Raw genomic sequence first — 21,240 nt, forward strand, 5'->3', positions numbered from 1 at the left:
AAATGAATGAATGAATGAATTTATATTTCATTATCTAATAAGCCATTCACAGTCTGGAAATATACCTGTGATAAATAAAACTCTTGAAACCTTGAACTTTCATGGTTTGTATACTGTTGGCAACCAATGCACTCACCTAAGTGATCAATATCTAAAAATTACCTGCACTGTTTGTGAGAATAACATATTCATCAAAACAGCGTTCGCTCAATTTTAGGAAATGAAAAAGGGTTATGGCAGGTGGACATCGCTGCTTCTCTAATTCACAGTGTAGGCGGTGAAATAATTTGTAGTGAACAGTAGAAACTCACCAGTGCTTCTCTGGGGGGAGCCGATGCATCGTCTCCAGGTGGAAGGCCAGGCTGAGAAGGTAAACAAACAACTGTATGAGAGTGCCATCTACTGGAGACACAGAGGTCGTGCTAGTTTATCAAGACTGCACTGTTGTTTATACTGAGTAAAACAGTAGATAATAACTGAAAACAGGCCAAAAAAGATTGTTTTTTTTTCTATCCAACTATCATCTGTCTATCTATCTAGATATTTGTCTGTCTAAGGCTTCCTATTATCCGTCCCAGAGATTAGTGCTGATGAAACCTGAAACCTATCTTCATTTTGATAAGCCACACTAATTATGTGATTACCCAAAACAATGGCAGAGCACAGTAACATCTCTCACACTTTACTGTCATTAAAAGCTAATGATATCAGGATTGTTTATTGGATGCATCAGGGGAGAATACAGTAAAAACAGATATTTACATTATAGTTTTGCCTGCGTCTGGCTCATATACTCTATAGCAGTGGCGTGAAGGAAACGTCATTATTATTATTATTATTATTATTATTATTATTATTATCATCATTATTATTATCATCATTATTATTTTACATTGTAGCATTGGAGACCATGTTGGTAATCTACACTATACAGATAGCAGGTATACATGTTCAACATGCCAATTACAGTTAACACAGTTCACTAGTCAGTGGAGGCCATGCAGCCAAATATAAATGCTCATGCATTGACTGTCACTCTACTCATCTCCAATGCACTGAGTGAGGAATTGTTTAATCAATTAACCTGCATGTGGAAAGCATCAAAGCCTGAGTTGTGACTGTTAGTTTTTATTTATATCCTAATGCAACACACCATATTTAACATAAACTGCCTTGCAAAGCTTCAATATGACAGCCTTAGTTTTGGTAGAACATTGCCATTTCCCACTCTGGAAGTCCTATCCATTGCTAATGCGTGCTAGCACATTAAACCGATTACTAATCAAGCAGGATATGCATAAATCTGTTTCTGTCCAGATGCATGAGCCAAACTTAGTGTCGTGTTCTGGGAATGACCAGAGCAGCTTGTTTAGATTGAGGTGAGCCAGAGGACCGCAAGCAGAAAGCCTCACCTGGTGCAAACAAGGTTTGTTTGGCAGCTAGCTGTCACTGACCTTTCCGTTCAGAAATAACAGTTTTGCTCCCAGCTTGACAGAGAAACAGGGGACATCTGCATGGTCAGGGCTGGAGCTAAGCTAACTTTAGGGTAGCAGATAATCTAAACGAGCTGCAAGAGTTTTATTAAGATGTGGTAAAACGTATGAATATGCATCTCCGCCCTGCATTTCCACTTGTCACACAACCACGACAGGGAGACAACTTTTGTAACGTTAACATAGCTAGGTTAGCTAGCATGCCACCATTAGCTATCAAGCTAACCTTTGGCATTTTAAAAGTATGTTACGATCAGTCAAGCTGGTGGCAGTCAAGAGATACAAATTCTAAAACAGCGTTGACATTTTGCTCTGTCTTGCAGGTATTGGGAAGTAAATGTGATAAGAACACAAATTTTAGACCTGTGTTGGCGGATCAGGTTGCTCAGTGGATGCCATCTTCCTATCCCTCTTGCTGCTCGAGTGAACCACGATCGATTGCTTTTCCTAAACCAAGACAACAACAAATAATAATAAGAAAGCCTTTTCCACTTCGTTTGAGCTGCGGATCTGATTCACACAGTGTAAAAAAAAAAAAAAATAGGATACACCAGCTTTAATCGCCTCCTTTCGAAATCACGCACATTCCTGCTATTTCATGATCAAGGTGTTATGCCAGCTAAAGGTCAGGTTCTGGATAAAACTACATTTCCCAGGGTGCGTTGCGCCACCAGGTTCCGCATTCGAAACTGGAAATCGAGACCTGCCGCCACTTGCCAGCTTCACAGGGTTTGTCCACCTCAGGAGTACAATGACTGAACGAAAACCTTGTAAAGTGTGTAATTTCACACGACAGAAGTCATACGGTTTGGTGGTGCCTTCTTTAGATGAACTAAAGATAAAAGGTAAGCACAGAAGCTGTCACTTGTTCGCTGAAGAGATGAAAAGGTGCTCGTCAAATGCGTAAATTCGAGTTTACCGTTGACGTTTCCAGACTGTCAAGGTACCGTGTAACAAAGTTAGCAGCTTTAAATGTCATCTCTTTCATATACGTTGTGTCAAAACTCAGCTAAATGGCCATGAATGTGGTTTCTGTTGTACTGTAGGAGGCAATCATTTGTTTTTCCTCGATTTGTGTTGGACTGAACGGTAAATGTGCTGTACGCTGTACCTGGAATAACCTTACCTGGAATAAACGAGTCAGTTATGTGACTAATTTGAGCACTGATTGAAGAAACTGGTTTGATTATTTATTTATTTATTTAATTTTTTTGCTGCACTGTTTGATCGCTGATTTCACGCTTTAAACGAGCTGTGTGCAGCAACATGTCCGTGCTCAAACTTGTAGGAACTGAACATGACAGGCAGGCAAGACTTCCCTCCTGTCCTGCTCATTCTTTGAATACTAGGCGTGGTCCAGATCCTCATACCTCTCAAGAGCTCTGGCCACCACTACACCCCAGATCTAAGAGGTCTACTCGATAGAACAGTGACTCCCAGTAGCTCGCCGTGATCGTATAGTGGTTAGTACTCTGCGTTGTGGCCGCAGCAACCCCGGTTCGAATCCGGGTCACGGCAGGGATTAACACCCCTGGCACGGCTTGGGAGGACAACTTTTAAGAATTTCCCCGTTTTGGATCAATAAAGTAAATCTATCTATCTATCTATCTATCTATCTATCTATCTATCTATCTATCTATCTATCTATCTATCACTGTCTTGAAAGGGGCTATTGTAGAGTTTAAAGATTTTTCAATCCACTATTTAGTGAATGTAGGCTAGTTTATGAAGTGGTATACAATGCACTAAAAAAGTCATTAAATCATTTGTAATAGGTCTGGTGTCTGTCTCTGCTCTTCCCTTAGGGTGTGAGTTTCTTGGTTTCAGCCCCAGTGACGCTGTCTCAGTGGTACTTGAAGATGACGGGACAATAGTGGAAGATGAAGCATACTTTCTGTGCTTACCCTCAAACACAAAGTTCATGCTCTTGCAAGAAAGAGAGACATGGTCTCCGATTCGCAAGAGTAAGAAAGTTTACCTCTGTCTGAGATTTGTGTACACCACGGGCCCATTCCAGTTATTCTAAATGTACCGTGTGCCCCCATGTGTTTTAATGGTCATTTAACTTTCCACTGTAGTTGATGGTGGCACCGCCTGGATGACCAGGGATTCCATGGTGCTGGTGGCTGACTCTGTTGACAGCTCCAGTGGAACGGAGCCATGGCGGATCCTGGCCCAGCAGCTGAAACAGGACCTGGCCAGTATTATTCTCATGTCAGAGGCAGATTTACAGGTATCTGGGTCCTACCACATTCAATAAAATCATTCCAAGACACATAATGGAACAGTTTTATTTTGTTTATGAAATTACATGATTTAGAAATACAATATAAACTACTACTGCTGCTGCTGCTGCTACTATCTGCTACCTCTGTATCACAATGATATGAAAGTTGTCACGTATATTAACTAGGTCTACCTTTAATTTAAGGGACTGGTTCAAAAATTGTCATGTTGTCATTTTTTTGGGGGGGGTTATGCAATATCTTTAGCTGAAGATAAACTCAAGGCACAGCAATCAGTTCACTTTGAATTCTACAGCGGGGTCAGAAACATCATATTAAAGATATCTACCACGCCAAATACTGACATATTGAAACAAGCAACACTGTATTCAGCCCTTAAAGTCTAATGCTTATGTTCACTGCACCATTACTTGTAGAAATGTCTACAGATTTGTGTGTGAACATACTGAACATACATTTTACCTATAATGTCCGCCATCAATTTTCAGGCTGCCGTTTTGATTTTTTTAAATTGATTTATTATTTTAATAAACCTTTAAAAATATTCTCGTGAAGCACAGGTCATAATGACATGACAGGAAATGTGGCTGGTTTATCAATTGGGTGTGCCTTGCAGTTGTCAAAATGCTGACAAATTGGTCCAAAATGGCAGTGATTTACCTTTCAGTTTTGGAAAAAAAAAATGTACACAAGCATCAGCTGACTGTAAAATCAAGACAAACTTATCAGTCCACTTGATATTTTACAGTTTGGTAAGAAAATACAGCCATGGGAACTTATAATATTTATATTTGAGAATAAGAGACTCCAGCACCCACAATACTCTGTGTCATTCTCAGAGAAGTTGGCTGGAGATTTATTTTTCTGGTTCAGACTGACTGGAAAGATAACACCTGTCTGGATGGGGTTAGTATTGTGGGACAACGTTGGTAATCTGGTACTCTGAACACAAGGGATTTTAATGACTGATACACACACACACACACTGATCAGCACTCTGGTAGACATACACACTGACACTGCTTGTCAGTGGCGCAAAAATGTTGCTGCTGTTCACCAGTGTTTTTGAGTGGATCTTGACTGTCATGTTTATCCTGTTTTTTTGTCTTCTTTCTGTCACTGTTGTTTTTGGTGTGACTCTGCGCTCACCACAACAAAAGCTATACGTCCATAAACATCACCCTTATACACCCTCAATATCAGTGGATTGAGGCATGTGCTCACAGTCACAAGTCACAGACACTGATCGTTATTTTTATTTATGTGCCCTGCTGTTCCAGACCTTGGTGGACACCCCTTGCCCTGAGCTCGCCTCTGTGCTGGGCTTCCAAGAGAAGAAGGCTGAGAGCCTCCAGGAGACCCTGCAGAGGGTGCTCGACCGCAGAGAGGAGGAGAGGCAGTCTAAAGAGCTGCTCCAGCTCTACATCAAAGCTGCTGAAAGAGAGGACAAGCAAGAGATGGAGCCCAGTGAGCCCAGCCAGGAAGGTAGGGCTGCATTATTAATCATGTATATTGTTAGGATAGTTTCATATAAAACATTTAAAAAAAAAAAAAAAAAGATTAAAAAAAGGCCTGGAATTTTTTATAGGTAGCTTACACTTTCCCTGTATCATATAAACTATGTTACAAATGGCTACTCTTTGCCTGGAAATGCATTTCACTTTTGTGCATTGTAACTGGGTTAAACAAACTCCACCCATAGCCATGCTCAAGTACAGGTAGACTTTCAGTGTACAACTTCTTTAAAGAATAGGTGCAGTCTGAAAGGACTATTTATAAAGATTTGGTCATTTATAAAGGTCAGCTCGACTAGATTACCCTCCTGCAAAGACTGTCAGAGCTTATTTGGAAGGGCCAATTTTTCTCTACTGTATAGCAACATGTTCATAACTTAACAAATAATAAAATATCTGGTATTGATGGCTGTGAGATTTGAAGCATTCACCATATTTTTGGTGATGTTCTGTTTTGCTTCATTGTCTTGCTTTTTTTCTTTATTCTTTTTTAACTCCTGGTGACTAGACGTGAAACAAATAACATGCACAGTGTGTTTATTAAAAAAAAAAAAAAAACTGTCAGCAGTGACTTATTTAATTTCATTTCATACAGAATGCCTGTAGTAGTCATGAAATAACTAAATAGTCAAAATGAGATGCCAAAAGGGCTGTGAAATAATTTCAATTTCTAAAGTGATTAAGAGCAACAATTTTGATTAGTAACCATAGCGACAATATCTAGCACAGTAATCAAGGTTATTATTCTTGCCATAATCTTATAGCCCTGAAGGAAGGTAGTGACCCAAAAAACTGGATAGACCTTGGCATAAAAGTCAAGGAAAAGGGAACTATTGATAAAACCTCTTATGTGAAAATTATGGGTTACTTTAAATGAAAGTGAAATGTAGAATGTATAATCCATTGTGAAAATTTCCATACATACATGCATCAGACAGAAGTTGATGTTGAAATGTTGCTGAGTAAACCAGAAGGAAGTCCTTAGTCTTTTGTTTATGCCGTTCTTTCAACTTGTGTAAGGCTGTCTATTTTTTTCTGTCTCTACAAAGCACCAGGCCAAGATGTTTAATGTGCATACACTCTCTTTAAATAACTCATAATGAAGAACTGTGCCTGCACCTTTTGGGCACTAGGTGGAACTGTTGTTGCAGCTATGCAGCCCCACCTTATAGTGATTTATGTACCTGTCTTACTATGTAACTTAGTGCTGTGTAATAACCCATTTTGTTGTATCAGGGGCTGGTGACATGGATGTGCCAGACGCGATGGAAGTGGACGCAGCATCTGGTTTCATGACCAGGACCTTGATGGTCCTCAAGGGCAAAACGAGCCCTGAGACCAGGCTCTCCACCGAGGAGCTGCAGGTAGTCCACTCCACCACCATACTCACTGTTATTAAGTAGGGGGTCTAAGAGCCGATCTGTCTCAAACCACCTGCAGATCCATAAATAATATTCCAGGTTTCTCTTTTTTCTTTTCTTTTCTTTTTTTTTTTAAGGGAGTTGTTCCTAATCCAATGTGAGAATCTATGGACAGACTAGGTTGTATTGCTGTAAAGCCCTTGTGATGTTGGGCTATACTAATAAAATTAACTTGACTTGACACATTTACATAATTGGAAATAACACAATGAATCCCTGGGAATGTAACTGAAAAATTTATACAGTAGATTTTCAACATCAAGGTGCATTTACATGTCACTGCAGCATGGGGACACTCTTTTCACTGTGCTCTTCTTTGTGTTGTAATTCCACAATACAGTGGAATGATATGAACAGGCCACAACACAGTCAAGCTGCTTGTTAACAAATAACACAACAGTCATGAGACTTGTGAAACGTGTCAAGCCCATAAGCAACTGAAAAGATGGCGAAGAAACTGTGTAAAATTGCAATCTATAAAGATATACATGGATATTTGACTATTGTAACACAGAACATTATCATACAATTACACATCTGGCCTCACTGTCTGCCAAAAACAAATAGACATTGGACAGCCATAGTGCTGTGAGTCAATTTATGATATAAATATCCAAATAACCAGCATTTATGTCAATTGCTACAAGTACAGCTACTGAAACTCAGGTCTTAAAACTTAACTTTAACCCCCACTCTGCTTTAAAAAAAATGAGAGACCAGACTAGACTGCATAGTTACAACAGAAAAGCTGCATCATCATTGGTTTATTATACATGTCTGTGTCCCAGGTGTTCAGAGTAAAACTGTGTCCTATTTGTCTCCAGATGGTGGTGAGCAGGGGAGTGGAAAGCATGGAGAAAGTGCTGGGCTTGGACAGTGAGAGGACTTCTGGGCTGGTGCAGGCCTGTGAAGCCGAGCTAACCAGACGGCTACAGCAGGTTCAGGCTCTGCACTCTCTCAGCAGCCACACACAGCTGGATGGCAATCAGCAGTCCAACAAAAGCACTGAGGACAGCCAGGACGAGCCAGCCAAAGGCAGCAAGTAGGCCAAAGCTTCACCTGAATAGAGACTGATAAGAATTCACACTGCCTGCCCCAGGGTCAGTAGAATGGGATTTACTGTGTGTTAGTGATAATGTCCATAAACCTGGAATCCATGAATGTTAATGATGTTGATGTTTGCGTCACATTGTAAAACCTACCTGGGCAAACCACTTGAATGCTTTTGCCTCAAGAGGAAGCAGAGTGATTTGCACAAGTTATATTTGTCAAAGAAATATTGGTGAACTACTTCCAGGGTCTGTCTGTCCATTGGTACTTATTTTGATAAGGACAGTGCCTCACTGTGAAAAAACATAAATAAAGATATTCACGTACAACTTTTTAGATGCTAATGGTTAATCGGCAGCACAGTATTGGCGTCTTTCCTCCTGCTGGTACTCAAATACAGTGCCACTTAATGCAAAAGGTATGAACTACTTTAAATAGGGAATTTAATTGAAAGTTTTTGTTTCACAATTTAAATTTGAATATAGTTAAGGAATATATAAATCAGTTATGACAACCCTGTAGATCTTTAGCAACTAGCAGGTAGGTAGATTTGTTTCTCTTGGTATTACTGTCTATCTACCACTCCTGAAAACTAAAAGACATTCATATCTTGAATAGAGGAAATCTGTGGGGATGTGGGAATCAGGTGTAGCACCTTCAAACAGCTGACAGCCAGGACCGTCCTCTGCTGTGCCCATTCTTGTTTTCCACAATTCCTCCCACAGCCTCAGCCCTCTATTGTAAACATTCTTCCCTCACCACAATTAGTTATCACTATTATTTTTTGCATGAATATTTCAGAAAAGCTGGCTAAAAACAGCTGCACTCATTTGATTGGTCTAATAATCTTCCAGCAGACCCATAATGTCAAGCAATTTCTGATTTAGCAAAAGCTAGAAAAGGCTTTAACCCTAGACCAGGCTTGAATAGAGGCTATAGTTGTGTGGCTGTTCGATAAGCATAAAATTCTTTGTGAATCACACGCCAACTTGCTGCCTTCTGTTGTTGCACATGAATGAGTCAATTTGCTCTTGCAGTCTAGTCCCAATGAATTTGGGCCCCTGTCAACTTTTGTAATTGATTGATTTGCAAGCACCATTTAGGAAATGTGTATGTGGGAAAAAATGAATAGTAGAAATACTTCTTTAAGGCCTGGTAAGGTTCCATGGGCACATCAGTAAATAAAAGGCTGGTTCACGCCTCATGCAGAAACACACAAGACCATGTGCACACGCTCAAAATGACATAATCACTTCCAAAATGAGTGGGCACATTAGAGTCGTGTGTGAGGTCGTGCACCACCTGATATTTGAAACCATGTCGATAGCAGTGCAGCTCCTCTGTCCAGGACTGACTGAACAAAGAGGAGCCAGGACTATTGGGTGACTCAGTGGGGATCTTTTTTCTTGCTGGGGGTTGCAGCATGTGCTCTAAATTACCGGTGTTTTCAGGCACACAGTTATCATGTCAAGCATAAACACTAAGGCACACACAGACGGCAGGTCTTCCGCTCCCACACGTGTAGCCACACACATGGCATGAACCATAATGCCAGTGTGTAAGACCACACCCCTTCCTTGGTGTAAGCATAATTTTGGATGTGATTGGTTCAAAGAAACACAGACATGATAGTACATTGCTGAATTTCCACCCTGGGAAGAGGCCAGACATTTCTCCTGGGTGCTGGTACTGTTTTACATTTGAGTGAAACAGAGTTAGGGGAGAAACAATCAGCATGTTTAAGTTGACAGGGATTTTTTTTTTTTTTTTTTTTTTTGTAAGACATTGTTATGCAAATACTGCCATATTCTATATTTGTGTTGAGGCTAACCTTTACATGAGTAAATGGGTTACACAGACTAATCTATCAATTTAGCAAAGAAATGTTATCACTTCCAAGACAGAAAGTCACTACTTAAGGTTTTAGTTAGATAGAAATACTATTTGTACTAAATGAAATATTATGTGTTTGTTAAAGTCCTCTCAGTTTGTGGAGATTATATATCATCCTTTCATGAGTTTCTGTGATGTAAAGCTCATGTGGACAGTTGCGTGTCATGTGACTCATAGATAACCTTCTGTCCCTGCCTCTGTCATTCCTGTCATCTCAGCATCCAAGTCTGTCTCATGAACAGTGGCAATAAGATCCTTACGCAGGAGAATGGTCGTTGCTTTGATTTACAAGATGATCATGTGTTTGTGTCATGGTGGATGGGGATTTTGCTACATTCTTGTACTTGAGAGTTTCATTTACTACAGGTAAATGCTGATCAAATGCTCACTGTCTTGTTTACATAGGCTAATGATGTAATGGTAAAAAGGCTGAGCCTTAGCATGTTGCTTTCAGTTTCACTGAGACGATACAGTTTTATGCTGAACCTTGTTATCCAAAAATAAGCACAAACTGTAAACTACTTTTCAAAGTTCCTCAACACATTCCTTTTTTAAATATGTATGCCAAATGTTACCATAGGAAAGCTGTATATAATTGTATGTGTTTAAAGGTATTTTTATACAAGTGTTTGAGGAAAAATGCCTATGTCCTTTTACCAAGTAGAGTGGATTGACTAAAATAAACTAGCCCACACACTCCCAAGAGTGCTGTTGTCATGTTTTCCCCATTAAATATTAAATGGTTATGGCAAATACACAAGCTGAGTGACACATACAATGGTGTAGTTTAATGAGGGGAGGTTGGAAGCTCCTGAGAACTTGCCTCTCTGAAGACCATAAGGCTACCAGTAAATGAGCATTGTTGTATAATGAAATGCATTAGTTTTACTGGATGCTTGCCCCACCTTACATTGCAGTGATTACACACTGTTTACAATACAAGCTACAGTGAACCTCCTCTTTTTTTTCCACTTACAGTAAGTTCAGCTTAAGTCACTGGCAACAAAATAGTAATGGCCATGTCAGGCAAACAGGCGTATTGGCAGCATGCAGCTACTAGATATATCCCAAATGTTAGCTAATGGGTTCCATGGTGTGCGTAATTCCTGTGGAATTGCCTCCAACTAGGTCGAACTGATAAAACTGAGCAAGATGTGGGAGCTGTAGATGATGTGGGATGTTTCGCAGCATCTTGATAGTTTTCATGGGCACTTTATAGTGAATAGCTAACTAGACTGTAGGTGAGCCGCATGTGCTCCACATTAAACACAAATGTTTCTCTCCCACCACAGCCCTGTAGTTGGTTTTTACTATCAGTTTATTTGAACTGAAATTTTAGGAAAGGTGATTAAAAGCATTTGAACACATTTCACTGGTCTCAAATTGTACCAGAAAACTCATAATGTCAAGCAGTTTCAAGAGAGACTTTATATGTTTAAGATTTCAAACAAATATTAATGTTTGACAAAGTGGGAAAATCTGAAAATGTATTCAGAAGAATTGCAAAACAGCCAAGGCGATGAAAATAACTACAACAAACAAATAAAAGTTGCCAGTTTCGAGCAAGGACCAACTGAAAGATCCTGTTACAAATTGATTACTGTATGTGGTTAGATGACTTTGAGATCAGGGCCATATAATTCTGTCAAACTGTAAAGCCTAAGGTACATAACTTACCAACGGGTTGTACTGGCATTTAAACCACAAAATCTGTTTGAAGGAGCATTAAGCATTTTTTAAAAAGCTGACTACAAGTAACATGGTTCAAGAAAAGTCAGTAGCTCACATAAAAGTAGCACAAAAACCCTCCAACCACAAAACTGTGGTAAGAAATCAGACACGACTTAGTTCTTTAGCCACAAACAGGCTCTTTAAAGCAGGACTTTACCCCACTTGAGGGCTATAGATAGCGAAAACATTAGTGAGTGAATGTGAAAGTATCAAAGGAGAGGCCATTTCATGGGGCTGAAGAACCCTATAATGACTGTTTTGATAGAGAAGTAGAGCTGGAGAGTGGCGAGAACAAGCTGCATAATGTATGAAGGTTAAATGACCAGCATTCACTGCTTACACTGAAGACACAAGCAGCTGATTTGACTTTCAGGTTGCTTTACTGAATGAATGCATTCTGTTTGGACATTGTAATGCATCAGTTGTCTCTTTTGGCTGGGTGAGACAGAATAATTGTTTGCATCTGGCCATTTTTTATCACTGCAGGAGCCATTTATGGTCACAGCATGCTGGACGATAAAACTGGACGTTTTATGCAAAAAAAAAATTATCAATCAATCTGGGAAGTGAAAGAGGTCTTATTTTAAATTCCATCTTTGTAGCACCAATGTCAACACCAAGGTATCAAAGGAATAATGTCAAATTATCAAAAATATTCTGCCATTATCACAAAAAAATCTGGTGTTGTGGCTAGAACATTCCAGAGTGTCTGAGTCACAATTGCAAATTTTCAGATTGTATTGTACTTCACCTTTAATGCATACAGCGACGAGTCCTCAGCAAGCCGAGTCCCTTACATTACAGAGACGGCTTCAGCTCTGGTGCTTGTGTACTTGATCTTCCATCCCTTGTTTTTTCCAGAAGAGTCAGACCTGAACGTAACATGCACCTGGTAACTTCCGGTGTCAATCCGGCCTGGTGGGGATGATCCACAGAAAGGCCCGTACTCTTGTCCTGCTGTGGAAATCTTGCAGAGGAGGAACATCAAATAAGGAGCTGGGATGTTAACTCATTATATGCCTGACTGATTGATGTCCTGCCAAATTGAAATATGCAGGAAACCACATGGCCATATATCCCTCCAAAGAGGACAGCCCACAATGATCAACTGCCTTAGACAAGCATGAGGAGGAATACATTGCTTATTCATCGTCCTCGTCCTCGTGTGTTAGGGTGGTTTGCAGTTTGGAAGTCAGATGACTAACCTTCAATGTGTCGTACGGACAAATGGCGGCTGGGTGTTTCTCTACATCAAAGGGTTCCACGAAGTCCAAGAATATTCTGTAGCCCTCTGGTAAACGGATAGTGTGGTCGCACTGGCTCATAGGCGGGTAGGGACTCGGGTAGCCGGGACTGGTCAATACTCCTGACAGTGTGGTCAACACTTGGCTTTGGCATGGCACTGTGAGGAAGATTCAAAATCCCACCCAGACATGGGAATTCGATAGTCATTTTTACCTGTATGCCCCTGCATGTTTATTTGAAAGCCAGCAAATAAGCCTCATAAATCTACTAGCCACTGTATTATAAATTATCAAGTGCTGGATATGAAAAAAAAAAAGTTTTATTATTAAAAGAAAATGATTTGTCAATTGAGACATTTTCTGGCATCATAAAAGATGGCATTAATTTGAGTTGTGCTAATGCACAGGCAAGTATGCAGATGTTACAGACAAAAACAAATGAATATTGCAAAGAGGCAGAGTTGCTGTAATTCATATAATTAGGGAAATCTGTAGGCAGATAATCATTTTTGCCCATTCACTGCATGATTTGTTTTGTCACCCTTTTTCCTCTGGCAAAGAATAATAATTTAAGGCACATCCACTCGTAATTGTGATTAATTACCTGGCATCAGTGCACTATTAGTGCTGCAAACAGGTATCAATTTTTAACGCCTTTTTGAAGTCGCTTTTCCCATAGGAATTGACGGTAATTAACCTTGCCTTACACCGGCTGGCAGAGATCAGCCACTCTATGCATCAGTATGCCTTTTCAGTCTGAAATTAGTTATCACACACAGCAGTGTTAGAATGCAATGCAATCTCAAACACCACAGTAACGATGTGCGCTGTCTGAAAATGTAAGCAAATTGTTTTGCCCTGCAGTTTTGTGGATTATTTGGAAGATTTTGAAATACAGTTGCCTCCAAGACAGGTGCAGTGATCAGTCCACAACACAATCATCTATCCTCATATTATTGTCTACCCTGATAAACGATAATCTGCAGGTAAACAGCATGCTGTATTATATCCCTTCTGCCACAGTGCCATAGTAAGATAATCTGTGGTATAATTTGCCTGTCATCAGTAGATGCAGTCGAATATCTTGTGGCCAGATGTCTTTGTCAGAGGTCAGTTTACACTAATGAAAATTCCTGTTTTGTGTCACTGGCATGCTAAGGTAGTGAGGAGTTAAGCTGCTTTGTATCTTGCCAGAAAAATAACATATAATTACAGAAGCCAGTTTACAATGTAATGCATTGTGTCACGCTCTTCAGCACCTCATTAGGCTTTTCACTTACTTGGATTGATCCAAGATGAACATGCCTCTTAAGGTTTGGTCTGTGTTGCTCCTACCTGTGCAAGATCTTTTGTTGTCATGGAGAAAGTATCCCGGTTGGCAAGTGCAGTAGTATCCACCAATGTAATTGTGGCAAAAATGATCACACACAGCCTCCCCATCTATCGTAGACAAACACTCATTGATGTCTGTGAAACAGAAGCAGGCAAGAGAGTTTAACATTACACAGTAGGGCTGGGTGATATGGGAAAAATCAAATATCATGGTATCTTTGACCGAAACACCTCGTATAATGATGATGTGACAGTGTTGCAAAGATGACTTAGTGTTTTCATGAGATATTTTGCACATGAGATTTTTGATGAATGATCATTCATTCTGTGGTTATCATGACATAGCAAGTTGAGGCATATAATAAAACAGCTAGAGCAGTCTAATGTGTTCAGTAGACTGCAGCCCTTTACTATAACACAGCATTTAAAACCAGGAAAAGACAGCATTTATGTCATATCATGATACTATGATAGCCAAAATCCCAGTTAACATCTACTCTCATATCACAATATTGACATAAAATCTATATATACCGGGCAGCACTATGGTGATATAATCCTGTTATTATAATTAGAAACTCCACCTAGCCTTGCTGAATGGAATTCCCATCATCAAAAGTGTATCTGCCCTCTAGCAACAATATCACTATTCTGCATCACCTTCGGAGGTGTAAAATGCTTGGAAACCGGTGAATCGACCCTCATTAGAGTAGTCACTCCTAAAAACCACTGACATGACGTTCCCCGCTGACAGGATGACAGTGTTCCTGGGGGTGCTTTCGTGGTTCTTCGCCTCTTCGCCACAGAACCGCAGGGTTTCGTTGCCCTCTGCCAACACCTGGTTTGACAAGGTCAGAGGGATTTAGCAAGCAGGCTACCTTGTGCCCGTAACAATACGTGTAGCTCTCCGGCATATACCTGAATATAGTCGTATTCACACTGCTGGGAGGGTTCCATGCTGAAGTGGGTGAAATAGAGTTTGACCCGGTGGCCTTTTGGGACGGTGATGTTCCACACTAGGTGCTGATTGTCAGGGTACGGCTGAGGGAAGTTGGGGGAGGTGAAGCTGCCGAAGTTGCCTGTCATTTCCACACTCAGCGAGACCCGGAAGAAAGAAAATAGGACAAACATACAGCACACACTGGTGAAAATGAGGTGTGATGACAGCAGGTTCAAGCGTTTTCCTGCACAGACAAATAACAGCAGAAGCTTACCTGTTCATGTTTGCTTCAGATGTGGCTGCAGATTTGCCGTTTTGTGTTTTGGAACAAAGTTTGACTGGGAACCTTTCACCCACAGTGATCCTTGGGTTAATGAACCTATTGCCCAGGTAGGCCAGCCTTTCAGTAAACAGAGTGAGACAGGCACAGGCTCAGTGTCTCATGATTTGCTATTTATTTATCACTACGTCTCTTGGACACAGAAATGTATTACTGTCACTGTTACATTACTATCGACCATCAAATGAATCTTTGCAGCCTTACTGGAATAGCTCGGTTTTTTCTGTTTTCATCACCTCAAAGCAGCCTACTGCTCTTTACAAGGGAAAAATGGTGAGTGACAGTTCTTCAAATTTAAGCAAATTAAACAGAAATAAAAATCTGATGACATTCTGCATCTTGTTTAAAGCAGTTGTAATGGAAAGAGAGGGAGATTTGGGGATTTACAGGAAATGAATAAAACTATTATGCCACTTCATTTGGTAAGTCAAATCACTAAATAGAATACATAGTAAACTAGAACAGCTTGCTAGATTATCTTCGATCTTCTTGACAAATTCATCATTATTAAAACATGTCATCAAAGGCATTAAAAAAACAACTCAAAAATAGAAAACATCTGTAACCTTAATCACACATCCGTGCCGTGTGAAAGTTTCTCCTGTCTGTTAAGCCAGTGATGCTGATCAAAATGGACTCATGCAGCTAATTGTTCCTGACCCAGCTCGCATGATTGCTGGGCATTGTGGCTGTTTAACAAAACCTCCTGAAAAAAAAAATAAATACAATATCCCACAACATTTATTACCCAGACCTTTTTGTTTATAGCTAATTACAGTATGGAGGATGAAAACAATCAGTAATGGATTAACAAAAGCTTCCAGGTTATGAAACCGGATTTCATCATGGGGTTAATTTTTTTAAAAGCATGCATCTGCACTGTGTCAATTGCTCTGAGGGCAGACGTCATTGTAGAGGCTTTTATACCGACAGAATTGCAGTTTAGTCATACTGGCTGTTTCGATGGAAAATGGGCATTGTAGATGTTATTCAGATGTGATTGGGCCTTTCAGCTAGAAACAAATGTGCGATAAGTAAGCTTATAATAACCAGCCACAGTTACCCTCACACTACACCACTAATAGCTAATATTTGAAGTGAATTACAATAATTATCCACAAAAACGTCAATGGTTATTTCCCTTTGTAAATGACCTCGCAGTTTGTGCTCTTTTCAAATGGTGCCATAACCCTTTCCTCCTTGTCTGATTGTGGACTGGAGGGCTGTTAAGCCACAGTGGAGCTTGTATTGATGGCTCATGTCCTCCTCTTGGATGTCAATCTGCTGCTATTCACAATTTGCTGTCTGAGTGTGGTGCACCAACAACCATCCCTAACACCCAACGTCATCATGAAAATAAATGAATTAAAAAATGCTGCTAAATTCTTTTCATTGGAAGGAATGAAATTAGCCAAGTTCAGTCGAGCTGGACAGTTTTGAGCTGGAAAAGAAAAAACAAACCTTGACCAAATTAAGTCTCTTCTATTTGTCTCCTAATCCCCGATCTCTGGCATCAGAGGAATAAGAAATATGGCTCATTAGTCATGTCCTGATGAGGCATATTTCACATGTCTTGAAGCCAAAATTTAAAACAAGTGCGTTATTTGCTGTCATCAAATAGATTTTGAGTTATGCCTCTCTGGACCTAAGTGCTGATTAACACATACAGTGAAGCTTCCAAGCGGCAAGGTTATTAAAACTTGACATGAAAAAACATTTTTATTGACTGAAGTAAAAAAAACAAAACAAAACAAAAAACAAAAATGAACTAAAATTAAAGAGAAAAGGTCAATTTATTTCATACATACATAGGTGGATATGAGATATGAAATCTTTTTTTTTTTTTTTTTTAACACCAGCAGATGGCTAATATCCTTTTGTCACTCCATTCCGGTGCTTATTGCTTGAATGAGTGAGAGTGCAGGGGAAAGAGAAGGAAAGAGAATGGGCAGCCCAACGTCTTTCAGGGATCTCAAACAATGCTTTGCTGAGGTTTCTGATTGTGAGTAGAGAGGTTCAAATATATTTTCCCAGTATACACCAAACTCAGATTGATTAGTTCATAATAATTTGTTCCATCACTTTTACCTAGCACACTACCTGCACTACCTCTGAAGCACATTTTGCACTTAAGGCTGCATCTTGTGTAGACAAATTTGTGCACATATATACATTTTATATACTGCTGTTACTGTGTCCAGTTGAATTTTTCCAGTTAATGATACAAAAACACACATCTTTTGTAGTTGTCTTTGGTGGATGGGTGAATGAAAAACGGCAACTACAACTAACATAAACATAACATAAAAATCAAAACTAAAGTGTTTTGGCGGTGGGGGGAGATGAACTGCTCCTTTATTTTTTAAAACCCACTGCCTTATTATTCCTTTAGATTCCCTCCACCTTTGCTACCCGTTTCCTTAAGAGAATTCCCCTCTTTGCTCTCACCTCATCATTGAATCCACACCTTTTATACGTTTTCCAGCTATTTCACATACACACATGGACAATGATGACTGCTCTCTATAGTGACATTTCCACTTGTTGGAGCAGCAGAGTCATCTTCTCCCTTAATAACATCCCACTGACCCAAGCCCTCCTCATTTCATGGTCATGGGAATATTTATTTATTTATTTATTTATTTATTTTTTTACATCTGTCATGATGCTGTGGCTCTTTCCCTGGCCACTTCTTGTAAATATTGGCTATGTAGCAATTTAGACTCATTCTTCTGTTTCACTCGTATGTCACTCTGACTGAGCCAAATCAAGATTATTCATCACCTCAATACCCTAAAATTGCAACATAAAGCAAATAATTAACCAAATTAAAGGAAGATTTCCATCAGAAACACATTATTTCTCTCACAGTATTAGTCATACATGCATTTTGTTACTATTATACAGTTTCCATCTTTGTTGGGTTTGGTTGCCATTTTGTTTTTTCTTATGCAATCCAGGTAAAAGTGATAATTATTCAAGAGAACTTCACCCAGAAACAGAATTCTACTGTCGTGTCCAAAATATCAGGCACTTAAATCTGGATTTGTATCTGTATTTATGATGATATTCATATATTAATGGACTGTGATTCAAAGAAACTCATAAAGCCTGTCAAATCCAACAAGTCTTCTTTAAGGATCACATTTCTAGTTAGAGCCTCAGATTTATTTTTTCTGGTTTAAAAAATAGTTATCCACATTGAAAAAAAGATTGAACTGTCAAAGTTAATGATTTTTTGCTGCCCAGTATCTCAAATTAACTCAAGAGTAACTTAAGAAAGAATATTACCAAATGTTGTACATTTTGGGCATGTTAGTTTTGTACTTAATAAAATAAGCATTTAGGGAATTTTTAGCTCATCACACCTCAAAACGCAGCTCTGTTTTATGTCTTTTACAGTGTGGACAGAATTTACCCTCCATTCAGTCTATTTATGTTCATATTCTCCATATGACATTACTCTACATTTATATAATATTTAAGTGTGATGAGGTTTCACCCTAAAACATCACTGTTATTTCCCTTATGGACTTTTAATTAATTGAAAACGGGCTTGACTTAAAAAAAAAAAAAAAAAAAAAAAAAAAACGAGAGCTAAAGTGCTGCAAATGCAAATTAACTCGAACTCTAATTGCCTTGTCATTGAAATGGGGAGCTGTCATTTTGAACCCTTAATGAAATGTCAAACTGCTTTTTCATGTATTAAATTGGATACATGTTTAACTTAACCTTTTGTGTTAATGTCAACACATTTTGGCAAGTAGCCATCTGTTTTGATTTCGTGCCCCTTTTTTTGTTAATGTGGAAGTGTATTGCATTACAGCCACCAAAGTAGCTTACATTTGTGTTGGCTTGCAGTAACCACCCGGGTTTGACACTTTACCGCTTGAATAATCCTAATTGTCCCTACATATGTGTGATGATTAGAGGTGCTGCTGCTGGTAAAGATGTGCCTCCCATGTTGACCTGGTGCATCGTCAAAGATCTGAGGAGAGTGGTGGCTTGGTTCAGTACGGCTGCCTTCACCTATCATGTGATAAAAGTACAACAGAGTAGAGATGAGCTCAATTCTTTAAACTAACTGCCCCATTGGTACTATAAAAAATAGGAATTTCATTGCCAGCAGCACTATAAATCAAAGTGAAATCAACAAAACTTCACAGTGCAGTGACCAGATGGATTAGGTGAAACAGTTTTCCAGTCTGGGGAATGTGAGGAGCCATTATATTGTTCATTACAAACAGATATGAAATGCATTTTACATGTGTTATGTTTTGTTCTGAGTTCCCCTGTTTAGCGGGAATCATTTTTTGGCAGTTGCTCTTAACTCATCCAACGTGGATAATTATAAATTCACATGGGATTGCTGTTCTCATTTGCAATTAATTTATTTATTTTTGTTTTTGTTATCTTTTCCTTTTGATTTCACACAACTGATTTCCACATTTTGAAAACACCTGAACCTGCATAGTCTCAGTAAGGCATGTGTCTCCTATCTTATCAGACGAACTCACCATATATGTATATGCTTAAAACATCAACATTAATTTATAAAGACCACTATAGATGAATGCATCCAGAAGCTACTATTGTATATGTGCGTCACAAGCTAAGCACCATACCACCACTTGCCATATAATATCCAAACTCAGTGGTGTGTTTGTGCACGGACCATGGATAATTAGGGAACTCAGAGACTTGCCCAGCACACACACACGCACACATTTGAGCATACACTCAAAACGTGCATAAACACAAAGCGCCTGGCTTTTTGATGTCAGCATGATCAAATCTTGACCTTCTTCTTGCGCAAGACGGAGCTCTCCTTGCCGTGCTGTTTCACCTGCTTGCTGTACCATGCGGTAATGAAGTGCTTCCTCATAAGAACTCAGCCGGTCATTAAATAGTGGATAGACCGCATGAGATCAGCTGAAGAGAGGAGAGGACAGTGACAATGTTCTTTTGTGCAGAATAAATAAAACACAACGGGGATAATCAGAAATCAGAGTGACACTAAATGGCACAGGCAGGCAAAAGAATATATTTTTGTTTGCTTGCTTTCTTTGCCGGAGCTGATGATTCTCTCTGTGGTGTGACCCTGTCGTGACCTCGCAAGGCCACTTGCACAGTATTGCCTTAGTTATCGCTGTGAACATCTTGAGCCACAAAACCAACCACTCTTCGGGAAATGCTAATGTTAAACAGTTGTCAAGGGATACACTTTGTGAGTATAGTTACCCTGGCTATGACACTCTGTTGGTGTCTTTATCCTCACTTTCAGTCATTCTCCTCTCTACTGGCTACAATCTCAGCAGTCTCAAACACCCACATGCTATAGAGTAAACTGTAATTAAGGGCCTGAATAAGTGGGGATGTGTCACTTGAACTGAATAATGAACAATGAAGCATTAATCCTCTGTAATTTTCTTGTCCACTGTAGTTATGCAAAAAAAGAGAAAATGTGTAGGCTCATACAGCTACTATGGCACAAATAGTGAGTCAAAGCTCAAGACAGTTAAAATACTGCACAATAAAACAGGTTTTACTGTCACATACTGAACCTAAAGTTGTGAATATTTGATTGCTAGTCAGTGAGGTCGCTGTCTTTCAGCACATACAGAAATTCAAAAGGTTGCTGGCAACAGCATCCTGGTTTAATCACAATAGAGAAAACAGGGTCCAGATTACTTTGCCTCTGGGAACTGTGGACTCTGCCTTTGTTTTCACACCCAAAAGAATTGCCTTGACTTGAGCCCTGAGGCCAGATGCTCACCAAGTAAAGAAAAAGAATTGATTGAGTGTCGTCAATGTTCTTTCTACATTAACATTTCTTTGTTCTGCGGGAACCAGTCATGTTCAGTTTAATGTTTCCATTAACAGTGCTATTGTTCTTGGTCATGGTGTGTGGGTGGAGAGAGTGAGGGAAATGGCATATAAAAACTCTTGCTTTACTTTTCAGCAGAAATAGAATAGAAAAACTCTTTACTTTGCAGCAGAAAGTTTGTCCACCAAGACATTTTCTTTACTGACATA

General features: G+C 39.4%; 3 protein-coding genes and 1 non-coding gene across 5 annotated transcripts in view; 2 read left to right on the forward strand and 2 right to left on the reverse strand.

Moving 5' to 3' along the window:
- Positions 1-2,760, reverse strand: part of pex14 (peroxisomal biogenesis factor 14) — a 46,935-nt gene extending 44,175 nt beyond the window's left edge. Inside the window, exons 1-3 of one of the 2 annotated variants that reach the window (XM_030055513.1) lie at positions 2,620-2,760; positions 1,857-1,940; positions 312-362 (exon numbers count right to left, since the gene is read on the reverse strand). In XM_030055513.1, coding sequence (XP_029911373.1) covers positions 312-362; positions 1,857-1,892 — 87 coding nt within the window. In that variant the 5' untranslated portion in view covers positions 1,893-1,940; positions 2,620-2,760. Of the gene's footprint in view, positions 1-311; positions 363-1,856; positions 2,040-2,619 lie in introns of those variants that run through there. The other variant, XM_030055512.1, reaches the window with a different exon arrangement.
- On the forward strand, positions 2,183-10,320 carry dffa (DNA fragmentation factor, alpha polypeptide). Its single transcript, XM_030055514.1, has 6 exons — positions 2,183-2,338; positions 3,299-3,457; positions 3,572-3,726; positions 5,020-5,224; positions 6,490-6,617; positions 7,499-10,320. Exons 1-6 carry the CDS (start codon positions 2,245-2,247, stop codon positions 7,718-7,720), a joined length of 963 nt encoding a protein of 320 aa, XP_029911374.1. The 5' UTR covers positions 2,183-2,244; the 3' UTR covers positions 7,721-10,320.
- Positions 2,940-3,011, forward strand: trnah-gug (transfer RNA histidin (anticodon GUG)). Its single transcript has one exon. It is a non-coding gene; the product is annotated as a tRNA-His (tRNA).
- Positions 10,321-12,141: 1,821 nt separating the features above from the next.
- Positions 12,142-15,056, reverse strand: masp2 (MBL associated serine protease 2). The gene is made up of 5 exons (XM_030056507.1): positions 14,843-15,056; positions 14,585-14,762; positions 13,928-14,059; positions 12,554-12,750; positions 12,142-12,315 (listed from the first exon to the last, which is right to left on the reverse strand). Exons 1-5 carry the CDS (start codon positions 15,053-15,055, stop codon positions 12,142-12,144), a joined length of 894 nt encoding a protein of 297 aa, XP_029912367.1. The 5' UTR covers position 15,056.
- Between the last annotated feature and the right edge of the window lie 6,184 nt (positions 15,057-21,240).

Source organism: Myripristis murdjan, chromosome 7 (genome assembly GCF_902150065.1).
Source record: "Myripristis murdjan chromosome 7, fMyrMur1.1, whole genome shotgun sequence".
Lineage (NCBI taxonomy): Eukaryota > Metazoa > Chordata > Actinopteri > Holocentriformes > Holocentridae > Myripristis > Myripristis murdjan.